We start from the raw sequence: 18909 nt of genomic DNA, 5'->3' as shown, positions 1-18909 counted from the left end.
TGTTTTTTTCCTGAAATTTTCATATTTGTTTCTTAATGGTGTTGAAATGCAGGTTGTTGATATACAATACATCCCTCCTCGTATCCTAGCTGAGTTATCTGTTTATAAATGCTTACACTAATAATATGGTGCTAAATCTTCATTTTAACCAGATAAGTCAATTAAGTAAAACATTTAAGCTGGTAAACACCCATTTATATAACTCAGCACTGTAGGTGCTGGAGCTATAGGAGCACCATGTTCAATGGTACTTCAGTGCCCAAGAGTTGAACTTTCTAATTAAAAAGCCAGAGTCCTAACCGCCACTCCACAAAACTATATCATTTTAAATTTTTTGCTACCTAGCACTTGCACTTGTACAATGCTAAATCTTTTTAAATGTCATAGGCAATATTAACACCTTCACATAGTATTTGTTAATGATCTTGTGGCCATGCTTGAATGTTTGCACAAATCTCACTTTTAAAGAGAGACCACACCAACCCACCATCTAGTACATCACCTACTAATATACTACAGCAAATCATACACAACCATAGGTGACCTTTCCCTACTTGATCTATAGAAGACAGCATAGGAAGGTAAAAAGTATGTCATGTATTTTTGGTGTAGGGTGTCATTTCATTATTTCACTTAACATTTTCAGTTCTAAAGAAAAAATAATAATCTGTGATTCTTAGTACAGTATCACACTTCAGGTGAACTGTGCTAGTCTTTTTATATATCTAAAATGCCCTTTTTAGTGTTATTTTCTTCAGATAGATTACAGTGCTTTTTTGTAATGTTATATACTGTCTGTGGCAGGTTAATGTCTAGTGCTTGTCTCACAGCCAAATCAGTCACACTGCTTAGAAGTTATTTTGTACTCTTTTTTCCATTTAGGTATTAACGGTCTCCATGGTTACTAAGTGCTCATATACAGTACTAGATGCAGTGAGCAATCAGAAGGATACTAAGAATTTCAAGACAAATGTTATTCCTTTTTTCACTTTTTGTTTCTCTTGCAGGAAATGCCCCAAAAACAATCGGGGACGCAGGCAAAAGCAAAATCTGGGACATTTTACGTCAGACACATCTTCTAGAATGGTGTAGTTTGCTGTTTTTGATACCTTTTCTTACCATGTGGAAGACTTTGTTCAGTTATGGTTTGTTGTTTTCCTTTTTTAGTTTTGCTTTTTTTGAGGCAAAAAAGAAGAATGAAGATATTTATTTCAGGGGCCTTATTTTTTTTTTCTTTTCTTGAACATTTGAAACTTCTGCCGTTGGCAGCAAGTAACATTTTTAACAGCTACAGACTGAAAGAAACCGTCCAAAAAAGTATTCTGTTCTTTTCTTCTATGTTACTTTTTCTTTTTTTTTATTGTTGCGTTTTGAAGGTGGTAGCTTAGGCCTACCTAACTTGAATCCCATGGTAATGTAATAGACTTCTGCTTCACTCATGGAATGTGCTATTTATTGGGAACACTCAACAACTTCACCAGATTTTATTTGCAAAAGACGTGCAGCTGAACACCAAAATGCAGTTTTAATGAACAAGGCATGAGCCAGCAAGGTGAAGATGTTTACAGTTTGTCTTTATTATGAATTACAATAAATAGAACACACTGTGTTTGACTAGTTAATAATTTAAATGTTTTTTGGAAATACGTAGCTTTTTATGTTTTTATGTTATAATTATGATTTCTTTAATTCTAGACACTGCATATCGCATGACTTGTGAAACTGTGTTCTGTGGAGTAGTTTTAACCTAATGAAATGCTGTATGTTTCAGGCATTTTTGTCACTTACATCTGAGCACTACCATTTTGAAATTCCAGCACTGTATCGATATTCGAATAGGCCTTAGTGTACAACTAGCAACCCTTGAAATGTGACTGGTAGTGCTTGTTGATGTGAGGAATATGAAAGCAAGGGGTGTGTCTTTAGAAAACATTACAATACTCATAAAATCAAAATAGAATCCCCTGCTTTTACGAACAAGGTCTTAAGTGATGGAGTTTTGGAGTTTGTTTCAGAACTCTCAGAGTAAGATGTTAACGTGTGGCAAAGAAGGTGTTAATCCATGTTTTGTATTATTGATGCAAGGCAGGGGAAAAAGAGTGGAAGTGATGACTTTATAATGCTTACTCCAAGAAGTAACTGTCAGAGAGAAGCCAAGTGGAAGTTTCCAGTTTCTGACACTGCATAGGAGTGTTTGAGGGGAAAAGATTACCCTGCCGTAGAACTGTCACAGCCACCTAGCTGAGCAGACAGAAAGGGGTAATACCTGACATATAATGAACACTGTTTGATCCAGAATTAAAAGATCTTTGTCTGATTTCATCTGATGTAGTTCTTTGAAAGTAGTCTTCTACTTGTTATTAACCATCCAGAGGTGACTTAAAAATGTGAGTAGAATGTGTTTGTTTGACATGTCATTAAAAAATCTGCATGTAGGACTTTATAGTCAGCTTTTTTGTCCAAAATAATAAAAAATAAAAAAGAAAGATGCTTTTTTAATGTATGTCATGTATTTGTGAATTGCTTATTTCTGTTAATGCTGTTCTTTGTACATTATTGAGCACTTTATATACAGAATTTGGGGGAAGAAAGATATTGACATGGGTCATTCAAAAACTCCTGCCCATTTCTTTAATTTTGGCTTTTTATGTTGCATTTTTTATATCTCTTCAAGCATTTGTATTACTATAGGAACAAATAATAGGTTTATTCCATGCTGAAAAAAAGAAGAAAGAAAACACAATGTTTCGGCCGTGGAGCCTTCTTCAGGTGTAGTATTACTATGTTTTACATAAGTATACTGGCCTAAAACAGAAGGTCTCAAATGCAAATAATGCTTGTATGACAGACCACCTGTTGAAACTTCTTGATGAATTACTGAAGATGGGAGTTTTGGACGTAAAGACCCCATGAAGTGTTTTGTATCCTTGATACCTGGAGTCATAGCTGTTCGGTCATCGACCATCTCTGAAACTGTCTCACTCACGTTTATTGATAATGCGCAAGTAGAAGGAACCCTGTCCCCACACATTCACCAAAACATTTGTATAGTTGTTCAAGCAACACTGTTGTAAACAAAACTGTTTCATTATTAGACGAATTCAGAACTTTTATCATGGCATTGCTCTGTTGGACTGTGGAAACATTTAGTGGTCCAGCAAACAAAGTGACACACATATATCTTAGTACTGTAAGTGGTAATTCTAGTCTAGTGAATGAACTGATTTAAAATACTGGGCAAGACAGGCCAATGCTTTGTTCTACAATTTCAGGAATAATGGGGGACACAAAGACACAGGCTATTCTATAGTACAGCCTAAACTCTTTCACAGATTATTGTTTCCCTGTGGTGGATGCTGGTAGAACAGAAATAGTACACAGCTCTGTTGACGACTTGGCAAAATTGTGTTTTTTTACCGAGAATTAAAAAACGGTTTAACATCCTGTTAGATCGTATGCAGATTCTGAAATGAAGGTGAGAGAGTATTTCAGAGAACAGATGCATAACAGATGATGCATACTGATTTAACCTGATGTGCAGTATAAATACTGTACATTGAAAATTGTCATGATGGATAGGTTTTTATTTTCCTTAGGTTCCTGCAGTGGGGTCCTCTGACATTATAGGTGATGCCGAAATAAGTAAGAGTAAGACATGGAATGGACTGAATTCTTTTCTGTTCCCTGTTAACTTCGTGGAAGATATGTTGAAAATTTTCCTAGACGTTTTTCCGAGCTAAAAACACCAGAAGGGAGCCACATTTTATGTAACCTCAGGAGATCATAATAAGTGTGTGCATGGTAATACATGGTAATCCATATGGATTCATTGAAGTCAAGGTACAGTAGTTGGGTTTCAGGTACTGTAACTTCCCTTCTCCTATTGATGAGTAATCTGAAGGTAAGTCAACTCTCATGAGCCCCAAAACAATTGTTAATTATAAAATTAATGCTTTGTCATATCTATTTTTTTCTTATTTTGCAAATGGACAATTCTGTTAAGCAGTACTTCTGCAATAAGACTTTCCATATTGAACCTGAAAAATGCCAATAACATTAAATGTAGCAGTAGCATAATGGACTACTATGGGTATTACTGTAATTGGAAATAATTCAAAATAAGGGAGCCTGCATTTTAATTAATATCTTGCTGATTTCAGGTCTTGCTTCAAATGACTCCTTCTCTTTGTTCTGAGTTTGTTGTGTAGGAATTTTGTTTTCAATGTAGTTGGAAAAATATAATGATTAAAAGAAATTGCAATAATTTACTTCAAATTAGTTATTAATTAAATGTTTCATTAATATCTAAAATGTGGATAAAAGCACATATAGTTAATTAAAGGCCACAATGAGGGTGCATAAGATAATTACTAGTTTACAAAAGTTTTCCCCTGAGAGCCATTTTAAAAATAAGCCTGGAATTTGTTAGAGACTATTTTAAAAGACAGCATTTTTTAAAGAGCTTTATGCTATACACTACAGATGTCATTGAAAAAAGAAACTACCCCTGTTAACTGTTATATGCACTATACTGTGTGCCTCAAGAATCTGTTACTAATTATTTCCATGCAAACAGATTACCATATTCCAAAAATGGCATTTAGTGAACTCTATCTTCAGATCAATTTTTGCCAGGTACTCTGGTTTTCCCCCACATTTCAACAACCTCCTGGGTAGACCAATTGCTTTCTCCAAACTCGTGTCTATGTGCCTGTCCTGCAATGGACCGGCATCCTGTCCCAGCTTTTGCTTCATGTTTATGCAATAGGCTCTGTGCTGCTGCAGACCACATGTACTACGAATAAACAGCAAGCACTCAACACAGTAATGTTTGAGGTGTCTTTGCCACCTTACAACACAAAGCACCTCATGCCACCTAACTGCCCTTTTCTTAAAAAGTTTTATTCCACAGATAAACAGCACCCCCCTGATAGTCAATAATCAAACACATCCAATTAACAGCAAGGAAAGGTATTTAAAGACACCAACTGACTGTTTTGGACTTGCCTTCTCTTCTACAGCTTCCACAAACGTCTCTGTCTCTGTCCAATCAGGAATGGCAGCAGACTGATACTGTATGTCTCCCACTCAGTCTGTTGGTCACATGTGGACATTTCGAGGGCTGATTAGAGGCAGAGCTGCTTTAACGGATGGGGCCTAAAGGCCAAACTAGGCAATGGAATCAAATACACAATTATTTTTTTTATTCACTAGAAATGAGGTCTCTTGACAGAACTGAATGTTAAACATAACTCCCCACTCACCCCTAACTGTAACTCCCAAATTGCTCAGAGCCAAAAGAGAGCATGCTCATGATTTAGACATAAAAAAGAAACTGGTAATTTGAAACTGCCAAAATCCAAACACTGAGGAAATGCCAATGCCTTCAAAAAATAAGTTTAAAAATGAAATAATAAGGTTAATTTAGTATTATTTAGGGCACCTGATGTAAATGAGAAAAGCTTGCCCTCTGCTGTGTAATTATAGAAAAGGCCAGAGGGCCTGTAGCACAGCTGCTGGCTTAAATTTGGGAGATTCTCCAGCCCCCCCGGGAAATGCATGCCACTCGTTGCCGTAGGATCAGTTTGCCTGTGTCGCTAGGTGACAGGACTCTACAGATCCTGACCTTTTCATATTCTAAAAAAAAACTACCAGGGCCTATGGAGGACTGGGCTGCGTGCGCCCCCAACATTATTTTCACTGATCGTTGAAATGAGAACTGCATGTTTTACCTTTCACACTGTTTCTACCACACCACTGGTCTTGGAGCACCTTGTTATAGCTCACAAAAGCATAACGAGAGCAATAAATAATTGTACTGCATGCATTACATGCTCAAAGGACAAAGGCAAGAATAAGAAAGGGTGGGACTCGACTTCACTGTTGTTTCAAATTTCTCATGACAAAGGTCCTCACAGCTGCTGAAATGGCAAATATAACAGAACAAATTCATTCTCCAGGCCTCCAAACCAGTAAAGTTGCATACAAAAATAGTTTTTTAAATAATTAATGTATTGCATCTAGTTTAAATGTTTATTTTTAAAACTAGTGTTCCAGAGCATTTTAGACAACAATTCTTTTTTGGATCATTAGAAATAAATGCAATAATAAGAAAATAAATACAGTGTCTTGCAAAAATATTAATTTTCTTCCAAAAAATGTCCCATTATGCTGAAATACAAAAGGATGAATGCACATTTTTAAATTGAACATTTATTAAAACTTGAGTACTCAAACATCACTGGGATGGGTGAAAACCTACATGTCAGCAAAAACTGCAAAGAAAAATCAGAGCTAAAAAATGTTGATGCCCCCTATGCTATGCTTGACCTAAATTAGTTCTGATGCATAAAATATTTCTTTGAAAAGTCGCAAGTGATGAAACACAATGTTCAGAGAATAATTTATTTTCAGGAAATGTGTCTTCCAACTCTTTACGTGCCAGTGCTTTGAAGGAGACCTAGAAAACCAGCAGACACATAGGGCATCCCAAGACACAGACTCCTGTTTCAGAGCCATGTTGCACAGTGCTGGCCCTGGAGTGCCCGTGTGACTTCTGTTTTCTGTTACCAACAACTTCTGAAGCCTACTGACCCTTTAACTCAATTACTTGCTTTTAGGAATCAATCCTTAAACTGAAAGTGGAGGTTGGGAAGTAGCTTTATGCCTGTGTCTAACGCTACAGCAGGTTTCAGGACGTGCTCCAGTTAGAATTAGTCTACTGTGTCAGTGTAGAATTTAACAACTTGTCTATACATCTCTTACATATTTCTAATCTGAGTGTTTGACACAGTCTGTGTAAATACATCACTGATACCCAGTCGCTTGTTTAGAAAGCTATGAGAAAGCAAAAATTTAAACTCAATGATACCCCAGTGACAGTCTTAGAGGGTCAGGGTGAGCCCCAATTTGGCAAGCATGGGGTCTAAGGCAGAATTACACTATAGATGGTACAGGGCCATATACGATACGATAAGATCACTTTATTTGCTATATACAATTTCTTGTATTAGAAATGTGTCTTTTCGCATACCCCAGCTTGCTCACCATGAGACACACAGACAGGGAGAGAAGCTTGGGATCATAGCACAGGGTCAGCTATTTATACGGTGCCCCTGGAGCAGTTGGGGTTAAGGGCCTTGCTCAGGGGCCCAACAGAGTAGAATTCCTCTGCTGGCCGCAGGCTGCGAAACCAGCAACCTTCCAGCCACAGGCGCAGGTCCTGAGCCACAGAGCCACCGCACCGCATACAGCAGGCAATTTAGAGATACTAATTAACCTGGATACCTGTACATCATTGACATGTGGAATAAAATCAGATTACCTAAAGAAAACCCACATAGACGAAGATAGAATATGTAAACTCCACACAAACAGAACTAGAAATGAACCTGATAGGTTTTATGTAACAGTCAATACTTATATTCATGAGACCTCCTAAAACAGCACTACCTAACAGGAAAATATCTTTGAAACAATTAAGGCGAGAAATATATACACAAAAATATGTTAGGCTTCATCTTTCTTTTTGAAACAATTACATTGACAACCAAAAGGTACTGTATAAAGAATATTATTTCAAAAATATGAAAAATCTTTAAGCTTCAATATTGATTTAAGAACCTGGCTTTTATTCTTTTCCTTAGAGCATTATTTAATTATTTTTCCATTCATAAAATTATTAATCTAAGAAATATTTTTACTACCTAAATACTTAGATATTCCAGGTTAGGTTTTCTAAAATTGCTGCTGACTTTAATCTTACAGGAACAGGACCAGATATCAGGGACTCATTTGTGAGGTAAGCAACAAAAGGACAAAGAGCAAAGAGTAGAGAAGCTAGTTTTGAGTAGGGGGATAGGAAAAAGATCTTCCAGGACACAGGTACTGTAGTAGGTTGTATTTTAGAAGCCACTGCAATAAAATGAGGTGCTATGAGTATTTGTTATGCAATAAATATTTTTATAGGCTGGGTCTCCATTTAGTAATCCTTGATATATAAAAGCAATACAGGTGTGAGAATGGAGAGATGATAGAGGATCCAAACATATATACATATATATACATATGTGCATGATATATATGCAGTACATATATCTGCAGTGTATTGCATATATACATATATAAAAATAGTGAGATACGTGAAATATGAATGAATCAACAGGGTGAAAAGGGTGTGTGTGAAGGGGGATTTCCATTATCCCAGTATTGCATCTTCCAAAAATGTAAAAGTGTCACCTTACAAAAAAGTATTTATAACTGTGGAGTGCAAAAGGGTGTCTCTCTCTCTCTATCTTTGCACTGTGTGAGTGACTGTCTGTCTGATCCTAAATGTCTGAGCAACCCACCAGAGGGTAGTTGGAGTTTCTACGTTCTTCTGCTCCAGACCTGGGTACGGGTGCATTCGTGGGACAGACTCTCTGCCGTCGCTTCTCCTGCTGCTGCGGCTTCATGTTCCAGGATTCAGCCCCCTGAGATACAATCAAGTTTTTGGATCCTTGAAACACAGGCAGTAGGTCGGTAAGATTTTGGAGTAGAGTACTGCTTTTTTGTTCAAATAATGGATCAGCAGCAATTCCAGGCAGTCGCAGCAGACAAGCTGGAGGTGACAGGCACCGGGGAGGATGAGGCAGGTGCCCCTATCAGTACCCTGACCATCCTCTCCCTCCTGGAGCGTGTGGCGGGCATCATCGACAACGTGCAGGCTTGCCAACAGCGCATGGAGGAGCGGCAGCTGGAGCTGGAGAACAACATCAAAACCATCCAGATCGATGTACTCAAGCTGGCCAAGGACCACTCCATCACTGGTAACACAGTGGAGAAGCTGCTGGAGAAGACCCGCAAGGTCAGCTCCAATGTGAAGGACGTGCGCCAGCGTGTGGAGAAGCAAAACATTCGCGTTAAGAAGGTAGAAGCCACCCAGGAGGAGCTGCTGATGAGGAACAAGTTCCGAGTTGTCATCTACCAGGTAATAGAGTGCATACTAGTACACAGCATCACCATCACGTTTCAGTCATTCACCAACATGCAAATTCACCACACAGAATGTTAGAGACCTGTACATTTTAACATTAAAGTACTTTTTTAGAGCCCATAATCCCCCATTTATAATACATTTTTCCTTCTTTCCCATTCAGAGATTCTATAATTGCTATTATTAGATATCCAATGGCCACAGCTTCCTGTTGCCTGCAACTACAGCTATAATTTTGCCTTTCTTAACCAAAGAGAAGAGCGTCTGAAGCTATACAAAATATGATGGGTTTGAGACAAAGAGAACAATTCTAGACCAAGCAATCATTTTCAAATAAATTGATGAAAATTCAGATCCTAGCACTAACGCTATGCAACTTTTAAAATGTTGAAGGGAGTAAGCTGTATATTGATTAAGTTCAGTTTTGTGATACAGGACCACTGCTGTGTTCAAGGACAATCATATGCAAGTTCATTCATACAGACATACACATGGTGACAAGGCATAGGTCATACCACTTAAGAATGTGAATGTGGCAAGAAGAGTTCCCAAAATCCCTGCCTCCCACAGGGTTAAAGGGTGTGTCCAAGGATTATGGCTGGGCAGGCATTGTAGGAGGTGTAAGGGCTTGTATCACTGAGAGCTTGAGATCGAGCACTTTCCGTTTAAAAAGGGTAAAGAGCTGATCCCTGCCGTTTCGTGTCTTCAAAGAGAGCAGCTGCGAACCCCATGACGGCTCAGCTATTATTAGTGTGTGGCATGCACCACAGAGGAGAGGAACACAAGATGAAGTGCTGTCCAGAGAAAGGTTATGTGCTGCCCTTATGAAAAGTAATATGTAGCAGACAGCCCACGCCAGTCTTTCAGGATGACCCTGTCAGTCACTGGTGTCCTTTTATAACTGCTCTCAGGAACCCACAGGGGCTTTGATTTCAAGTGAAATCTCCCTTCCCAGCACCCTCCACCTTAACACCCCCTCGGAGACGGCAGCTAATATGTTCCTGAAGTTGAGGGCAAACCGAGAAAGGGCAGCATGACCTCATGTTTTAACATTCCCACTCAACATTTTTATTGCCTGCGATATCAAAGAGGGAAGCACAAAGCTAAATCTCAAAGTTGAGATTTCTCAATGGAAATAGAGTGCAATGGTAACGGCTTGGGGAGAATTCAAACGTATGCTTGCTATTGGGCATTTACTGATTGTAATGGAAATCTAACATTTACTTTTTTTTAAATAGTTATGAAGATGAGCAGCTGCTATTGTGCTCTGCCCTTGGATAGATTTCCATTAGCTGAATTCAACCCAAAAAAGTGGATTAAATTAGGTTGATCCAGATTAAAAATAAATAAATCTAAAACACACTGAGACTATGGTAATAAAAGAATGCGTCCATGTTTTGTTCCATTCCATTTGAAAAGTAAGGTTGATGACTGTAGTATGAAAAAACAGCTTTATGTCCAAATACTAATCACTCTGAATCACATACATTTTACATGCAGATTGGCTCCGTAAAATTAAATACAAAACAAAAGATAAATTTAAGGAGTTAGAAATTGAGTTAAATTGGAGAACACGAGCAGTTCACAAATGTAGAGTAATAGTCATTGCAATTGATAGTTATAAATGGAAGGTGGCAAAGTTAAAAGAGCTTTGTTGTTACATAACTGGCTTTGACTTTTAAAAGAATACGCAGTAAAGGTGGGAAAGTGTGACAGGAACCAGGCTTGGCAAAATATTGCTAGATGACAGATTGGCTAGCAGTTATTCTGAGGCCCTGTTTGGACAAGACATAGATCTCCAAATATAGTGTTATCGTATTTAACTCTGCAGCTATTGCGCGGGTCATTAAACTTTTTTCGGAAAGTGATCCCTAGTGATTAGACGTGCTATTGCTGGACTATAAAGCAAGGTTCCATGAGTAATACTTGCCGTAACTAAAATATAATTACATTTCTGCTGTTTCAAGTGTCAGGGGGCTTCTGATAACTACTTGAGTGTGACAAAGAGTGTTTGGAAATTGAGCTCATGGCCATTCTTGAAACATTACTGCCTACTAAAGAGTGGAGCAACACCCGGAGGAGTATTGTATTTCTTAAACTTCTTTGGTAAATTTTCATCTAATTCCTTACCAGATATTTAAAAAATTCAGTAAGGAGTTTATTGCTTTGGAATATAATTCATCATAAAAAGTGGTTCTAAAACCAAACAAAATCCCACAATGTAAATTGTTTTGACAGGTTATATTTTTTGCTTGGCAGATATTAAGAGAAACCAATGTTCTGTACATAGATGATCAGAGGTAAATAATAATTAGATAATCCTATTTAGTACAGAAGTGGAATGTGATATGGTGTGACTGAAAACAAGAAATAAAGTCAGTCCCATATACTGTGACATCTTAAGAACGTTTGCTGGTGTGTATTCCAGTAACCCAACTCTTAGTATGTTTTGCATTATTTTTCAAACAATGTCTCCTCATGAAATGTTATTATGAACATGTATGCCTACTGCTACATATTTGTGGAAACTACAGTAATGTTTCTGATTTATATGTATTATCTAATTATATCATGGCATCATAAATGCTAAATGGCACACTAATAGAACCGCTTTCAGAATGAGTTTGCTTCAGACCAAAATTTGTTTAATGAAATACCTAATCTTATGACTAAAAAACTAAAATCTGAATGTGTCTTGTCCATTGGCTTGTCATCTATATATTCATGTGCTTTTAAAACTTTTAAAGCTATATTGGGAAATGGATAGCACTTTTTTTTTCTGGGACAAAAAGCTTTGAAAGGCACCTTGTCTGTGGTTTTACATTATTTGGAAGGAAGATTTAATGTTGAGATTTTTTTCTTTAAGACTTTACTAAAATGTAATACACTTTTATATTACATTCAACAATACATAATTAAAAAAGTAAATGAAGTTAATGAAGCAGTAAATGAAATCTAAGCCAAAACATCAAGCAATCTATTCCTTTAACCACTGCTTTCATTTTATGCTAGCATGACTGCCCAATTTCTCTTTTTCAAAATATTAATCATACTTGACATAGTGTTGTCCTTGCAAATGTGGAGCAGTACTCTGAAATATTCACATTATGAAACTTATCTGCAGTCAATATAAGATGAAACCCCAGCTACAGTGAATGCCAAGGTATTGTTTTCAAAATACTTTTTCAAATTGTGAAAATCTCTTCAGTTTTAGGGAGTGTTAATACAGAAGGTCATTTTGCTTTGATTGATGAGTATGCTATTTACTTGTCTTAGATTCTAGATTGAAATTAATTAGGTTTGGACTCAAAATTACATGTTTAACCCATCATAGAGTACAGCTGAATTTCACAAGTCATTTACTGTAGGAACATTTTGTGCAAGGCAAGTGCCCTCAAAATGCATTCTGTAAAATAATATCTAATTCTATTAAGGATAAATAGCCTGAATAGAAAATCTTTGGTTCACTAATTAGTTACCATATCTTTTTCAAAGTTTAATGATATTACTTTAAGAATACTGGTTGGACACTGAATGTAAAAATATTGCCAGAGATTTTCATTTGCTCTGTCAGTATTTCATTTTAATGATGGTTTATTACTTTTTATTGAAGGAAAGAGTTTTACATCTCTCACGTGTAATAAATCTTATTTGAATTATTATTTTTGTACACTCACAATTTTATTATTTCTGATATATGGAAAGTCAGTGCCGCATGTTTTGAATAATTTAATCCCAGATCCCTCTTTTTGACTGCTAGTTTACACCTCTACTCATGAACTGTACTGCACATCATGTCAGTGTGTAGGCTAGAGTTTAATCCTTGAATGACCAAAAGGAACAAAAGTGCACCTGTGTCTATAACTCCTGTCCCTGTACTGAAGAGTATGTCAGAGGACGATCTAAACATGAATACTCGCTCTTTCATGTCAGTGGGTGATGCTTACGAAAAAAGAGGCGAATTAAGTATTTCTTCCTCATCTTTAATATAGAAACTGAGTTGTCTGGCAAATACTCAACTTTTTGGGGTTTAAATTAATGGATTCACCATACTGTATTTGCAGTGATTATGGGAGTGTGCTGGTAGTTTGCACTGGTTCTTCATGCATGCAGCTTCCATTATTATTCTTGTTTTTGTGTATCAGGTTACAAATCAATTAGACATTTCAGAAAAAAAGGAGTAATCCATCCCCCAAAATGTAAAAAGGTATCAAAATAATTTAGACAGAATCTTTTTGTGAACAAACTTGCAGTGTGCTCTTCACAAAATGAAAATACCTGAATTTGGGGATTGTTACCAAACAAAAAAAGGAATGGTTATGCTTTTGTGATTTCTGTATACATGTATTTTTGCAGCTCAATCAAAAAAAAAGTGTGAAACTGTCACTCAGAACTTTCTCCTGTTTCTCCACAGGGTGAAACCGAGATCCCTTCAGTGGCTGTGACAAAAACTCCTAAAGGAGCTCCAGGGGTGAGCACGGTCGAGCCAGACACCTACGATGCCCCTGCGGATCTGTCCTCTGACGAGGAGTACATGGTGGTGGAGGAGGCTGACTCCTCCACCGCTGCCCGCCTCAAGAAGTCAGGGATGAGGCGCATCGAGAGTATCAAGAAGGCCTTCACAAAGGAGAACATGACCAAGACCAAGCAGAACCTGGGTACGAAGGTCAACCAGATCAGCACCCGGATCGTGACGCCAGAGCGCAGGGAGAAGATCCGCCAGTCCGGGGAGAGGATAAAGCATTCTGGGGAGCGCCTGAAGGAAAGCATCAGCAAAGCTGCTCCAAACAAGGAGTCGTTCAAGTTTTCTATCAAGAAGGACAAGGAGAGGACAGTAGCAGAAGGCCAGGAGGGAACCCAGGGGGCTCACGCAGAACAAGCAGCAGAGGAGTCCGGAGCTTCTGCCCCACCGCCCAAAGCCAGCAGGAAACCCAACCCTGACGTCACCTACACCGAGGTGGTGACGGAGGTGAAGCAGGAGACCAGTGTCACAGAGCTGGCAGCACCCCAGAGAGAAGATGGCAAACTTCCTTACACTGAAACGATCGTGATAGCGGCAGAAGAAGGCAAGGGAGAGCAAGCGGAGGGAGTGGCGAATGATATAAAGCAATCCTCTCAGGCAGTCTAGTGCATCCTGTGAGAGGGAAAAAAAAAAACGACACCTTGCACGTGTTGTACCATTTGAGAGAAATTCAGTTTTGCAAATCTACTATTACATCCTTTTCCTCTTTTTTATGCGTATGGAACTTTCATGGGAGCTGTGTCAATAGAAGTTTTTGTTCGTTTTTGGTTGCAAATTGGAGACCAGAGTAGGGTCAGCAGTAAGAGGTTTCTAGTTACAGGCCTGTTAGCAACATGTCCAAATTATAGTATCAATACAAAAACACTCCTCATTTCCCCAATATATATTGTAGTGTACATTATTGGGAACAACAGTGTTTTTGAGTGACGAGGAAGATTTTTGTTGTTGCTGTTATAACAGTATAGGTGTTTTTTACATTGCAGATTGTCTGGTTCCTCAAAACCATGAAATACAGAATAGTGAAAGAAAACTTTGTTAAAGAAATAAAATGGGATGTTGTTGGAAGTTTCTGAGATTGAGATGGAAGTTTCTGGGGGTTTTTTGGTGAAGAACCAAGGAAATCAAACATGACCATTGTTAGCTGAAGTCTGTGTAAACCTTTTGGTATTCTAGGATGTTTTAGCAATGGTAAATTCAAAGAGGTATTATCATGCATCATTGACAGATTGGTTAAACAGGTTTTGCATGGCACAGCAGTGTTCTACAATATGTCTTGTTTGGGAAAAATGGAAATAAAGTTTGGTGACATGAATACATTTTAAAAGGAGTTTGACAAATGGCAGGTTTTTATGTAAGTTTTATTTTATGTTTAAGAAGTCTAGCCTCAGAATTAATCGGTATATGAAATGACCACTCTTACAAAATTGGGCACGGTAGACATAACCTTTAAAAGAACTCAATCAGCTGGTCTCTGAGGAGTATCTTAAAAATGATGTTGATGAATACAAGATGTATAATACAAAATTTAGATTAGGTTTTGTTAACTTAAATTTTTTAAAAAGAAAGCAATATATAAGGCCCTTGTCTGCATGTGTAAGAGGCTAAATAGTAAATCTACTCTTAATAACACAGATTATTTGTAAGGTAAATATACTGTAATCCACTCATTTTCTCAATTTACTGTGTGTTCAATTTATTGTTTTGTATTTTCATGTACTTTTAGTCTGTCCTAAAATTGTTGTGGAAATTCTGGGCAATTATGAAGCATCAGAAGTCAAAGTTTCAGTAAATATACCAGTAGTGCTTTTTATTGTTAGAAATCATTTTGCTATAAACATAGTACCTGCTTACTACAATACAGAGTGATGTTATGCATGACTTAGTTATATTTAGCTCAAATACTGTATATTGTCCCCTAATTGTAAATTATAACAAATGTCCTTGGAAAATGAATTGTAAATCACTTTGCAATTAAAGTTTATTTCCCAGTGATTTTCTCGATGATATACGTATATTTTTGTTTTGATAAGAGCAGTATACTTAGATTTTTTTTCTTTTGAAATAAGTTGCATTGAATTAGCTGAGCAATCATTTCATCCAGTCTTTTGAACACTACTATTATTATTATTACTTAAGCACTACAAGAAGTATTACACTTAATATCACCAACACTAATGATACTTCTAACACATTAAAGTTTTAGTAGCAAATTTAGTGAATCTTCCATTCCAATAATAACCATTCATTGTTCTGTAAAATTATAAAACAGGGGATTAAAAAAATGCAAACAATGTACTTGTTTTTGTATTTGTATAAATGTAACAGTTATGTGGTGACAGGATACTGTGACAGCTCACTTATCTATTTATATTTAAACTATTTTAACATTAACAAAGGCAGTCCCAAAATTAAAATATATGAACACAATAATGTTAAAATATTAACATACACTATTTTAAAATACTACTGTGTTGTAAAGGTACCAAGTTCATTAATGAGCTATCACTATTAAAAGGAGCAGCAGCTCTTCTTATAGAGATGAACCTGACTTTTGTGGATAAGTTTGAAAAGCTAGAGAAATCATAATACAAATATCAATTTGAAGATATTCAATATTTCAATATATTCTAATGAAAAGAACCCTCCTATTTACACACATCTTATTTTTTGTTTATAGATGCTATGTCTGTTTGCTTTTTCACATTTTAGTTCTCTTGTTCTGAAAACAGAAAATGCAATTGTCTTTATTTGCAAGCAGTGTTTGTTATTCACTTTATGCCCAGATACACTATATCTTGACCAGACACATTAGAAATAGATTGGCTGTGAGCTTTTCTTTCTGTAAAAGAAGTATAGGTAGATGTTGTGGAAAATGTCCTAGCCTCTTGTTTTTGTGTTTCTTACTTCATACATACGTGAGTTGTACTCGTTTACAGTGCTTAAGAGACATTATTCAAACAGTATGCAGAGCAAAGAAACCTCATTTGTGTTATGGGTCGACAAATAGGCAATTGTTTATTTTTCCTTCTTATTCCTAATTCTTTTCTGTCACAACAAACCTTGTCCTTTACTAACTACTATGGAAACAAGTGTCTGGATTAGAATGTCAAAAAGTTTTCAGAAAAAGTATTTGGGAGTATAAGAAAATGATCACTTTTTTCTTTTGAAATAGTTGTAGTTTGTCTCAGTGTACCAAATCATTTTAGGGAAGACTGGTTTGTGAATACCTAAACAGTTAAATAAACAACTGTCTACAATCAAAATAAAAAGTTTTGTTGCATTGAAAATGAATAGTACAGATTGGTAGCTATTCCCTGATTAATCTGAGGCACTTATCAAGCCGTTTACTAAAAAAAAAAACCTGGGTATCTGTTCCAACCACATGGCTGTAACATGTTCCATATTCCTACACCTGCTTTATGTCAGGTGAGCAGCACAGAAGAATGAGGAGGCAGGTTCTGTGCATTTTATGGTTTCTGCTATACCATGCTATCTACTGTACCCCAGTTTTTTTATCTTTCCTCGTCAACTATAAATTTATGTGGGACAGAAATTCAGCTGTGCATACAGTACGTATCTTTGTTATCCATCTGCTATAGTTTATATGTTTTGTTTACTTTTTCACTTATTTTTTATTTTTTAGTATTGCAAAATCAAAAGCATCAGGTTTCACAAGATGACACAACAGCATTGTAGCATATTTGAAACAATGCACATACACCATGTTTTTTTTTACTTTTGTCCTTTCAAAGGCTCAACATAAGCTAAAATACATTAGGTTGTGCCTTTGAGCTGTTTTTCTGCTTAGGATGTATTTTTATTAAGTTATAATTCACTTACATTTTCAAAAAAAATTCTGTATTTTTTAAATTAGAGTCACATTTGTAAAAAAAATAATTAAAGACAATATTTTCAATAATTTTACAAGCATGTGGACTGGGGAGGAAAAGTAAGCTGACATTATATTTCAAAATGATAGATTATAGTGTGACTCGCAGACTGAGGCAATTTCTACATCCTTCTCAAGCAGATATCAGACATGATACCAGTATTTAAGCCTTAAGTTTTAGCACACTTTATAACTTTATTTACTTAAGTACTGTACTTATCTTTAGAGTACTTTGTAACATAGTAACCTGAACAAGTGCTTGGTTGCTGCTGACAAATAGCAAGCATGTTTCATACTGTACCTGTGAACTTTTTAATGAATGAAACACAATAAAATGAAAATTTTCAATAACAAATAATGAGTATTAAATGTCATGCCAAACCTCTCAGTTTATTTAAAAATGTGAATACCATTTGGACACTCTGTTGTAGGTATTACAGTTGATAAGTGCAACTAAATGTCCATTAATTGGCATAATGCTAACTTCTTACAGTTTCACATTTAATATTATCTGAAGTATATAAGCAAACATTAAATTACAACCTTAATATCAAGGGAAAGTAATACTAGAAGATGTATATACACTACCAAATACAACGTTTTTGGTATCTGTACATGAATAAAATATATTCATGTCAATGGTCATTAGGACCAGAGAGTAATTATCAATGTGCTTCTGCAGAAGGGAGGGTAAGAGAGTAAGTAGTTATAAATATGCTTCTGTCAGCAGTGTAGGTCTGGGCAATAGTGGAGGTTTGGGGTGATATCTTATTTCGAGTCACAAAGCAAGGCTACCCCCCGCAGTGTCCAGTGGTCTGGAACCTGTGTTGTTTTCAGGTACAGAGAGAAGATGTAGGTTAGATCAGTCCGGCGTGGCTTCTTGTACACTGGACATGAGTACATGCTCCCCGTCTGTCTCTTTGGGTCTGGGGGGGATGAGGTGCTGATGGCGTAAACATGGACCACTGGCAGAGGAGTAAAAAGGACCTACAAAACCAAAATTGAGGATTAAGAGTGTACTTCAGCACAGCAGCCATATGCCACAGAGTTTTAAAGGACCCCCTGTGCTTCAGGGTGCTGAATTAGATCTTATTGTACATCCTGCAAGATGTCAAGTGGTGGTCCGAGCCATGTATGCAACCATATACAATTATTGACTCCAATGCTAATATTTTATTGTCTCTTATTATTTTATTTATCTTTTATTTATTATACCAAATTTATTATACAGTGTGGTGTTGTTTGAGTTACTGACAATAAAATGTTCTGCAATATAACTCTATAGACAATGCCATGGAATATTTTTATCTCAGCCTGCTCTGCTTGGATCTAAGTCAGGACTATGTCTCAGTTTACACATGCCATGTGCATGGACAATACCGTGATGGTAGCACACCACAAGAAATTGTCAGGTGGTTGTCTCACAAATCAAACCGAGTACACCGATTGTTGTTAGACACTCATAATGGAGCAGTGAACATCCTATCCATTGGTTTTAATTGGATTCTGAAGTCAAAGATAAAA

At 36.7% G+C, this 18909-nt stretch overlaps 3 protein-coding genes across 3 annotated transcripts in view; 2 read left to right on the top strand and 1 right to left on the bottom strand.

The window, feature by feature from the left end:
- tmeff1a (transmembrane protein with EGF-like and two follistatin-like domains 1a) overlaps positions 1-2503 on the top strand; it is an 86353-nt gene extending 83850 nt beyond the window's left edge. The window contains exon 10 of the mRNA XM_088918492.1: positions 1008-2503. Within this exon, the coding sequence (XP_088774618.1) occupies positions 1008-1092 (85 nt within the window). The 3' untranslated portion in view covers positions 1093-2503. The remainder of the gene's footprint in view (positions 1-1007) is intronic.
- Positions 2504-8294: 5791 nt separating this feature from the next.
- Positions 8295-15488, top strand: LOC148833073 (caveolae-associated protein 4a-like). The gene is made up of 2 exons (XM_088919184.1): positions 8295-8968; positions 13389-15488. The coding sequence occupies exons 1-2, from the start codon at positions 8561-8563 to the stop codon at positions 14100-14102; spliced, it is 1122 nt and encodes a 373-aa protein (XP_088775310.1). The 5' UTR covers positions 8295-8560; the 3' UTR covers positions 14103-15488.
- Positions 14106-18909, bottom strand: part of dnah5l (dynein, axonemal, heavy chain 5 like) — a 148322-nt gene continuing 143518 nt past the window's right edge. Inside the window, exon 76 of the mRNA XM_088919183.1 lies at positions 14106-18372. Coding sequence (XP_088775309.1) covers positions 18154-18372 — 219 coding nt within the window. The 3' untranslated portion in view covers positions 14106-18153. The remainder of the gene's footprint in view (positions 18373-18909) is intronic.

This window comes from Atractosteus spatula, chromosome 6, assembly GCF_055471065.1.
Source record: "Atractosteus spatula isolate fAtrSpa1 chromosome 6, fAtrSpa1.hap1, whole genome shotgun sequence".
NCBI lineage: Eukaryota > Metazoa > Chordata > Actinopteri > Semionotiformes > Lepisosteidae > Atractosteus > Atractosteus spatula.
Note: the sequence above shows the minus strand (reverse complement) of the source record. Positions and strands in the feature narration are given on the sequence as shown.

What these genes read in the sequence shown, in the direction of transcription:
- LOC148833073 (XM_088919184.1), top strand. Translation starts at nt 8,561, where the DNA reads ATGGATCAGCAGCAATTCCAGGCAGTCGCAGCAGACAAGCTGGAGGTG. An exon ending in TCCGAGTTGTCATCTACCAG is followed by an intron (nt 8,969 to 13,388) that starts GTAATAGAGTGC and finishes GTTTCTCCACAG; the next exon opens with GGTGAAACCGAGATCCCTTC.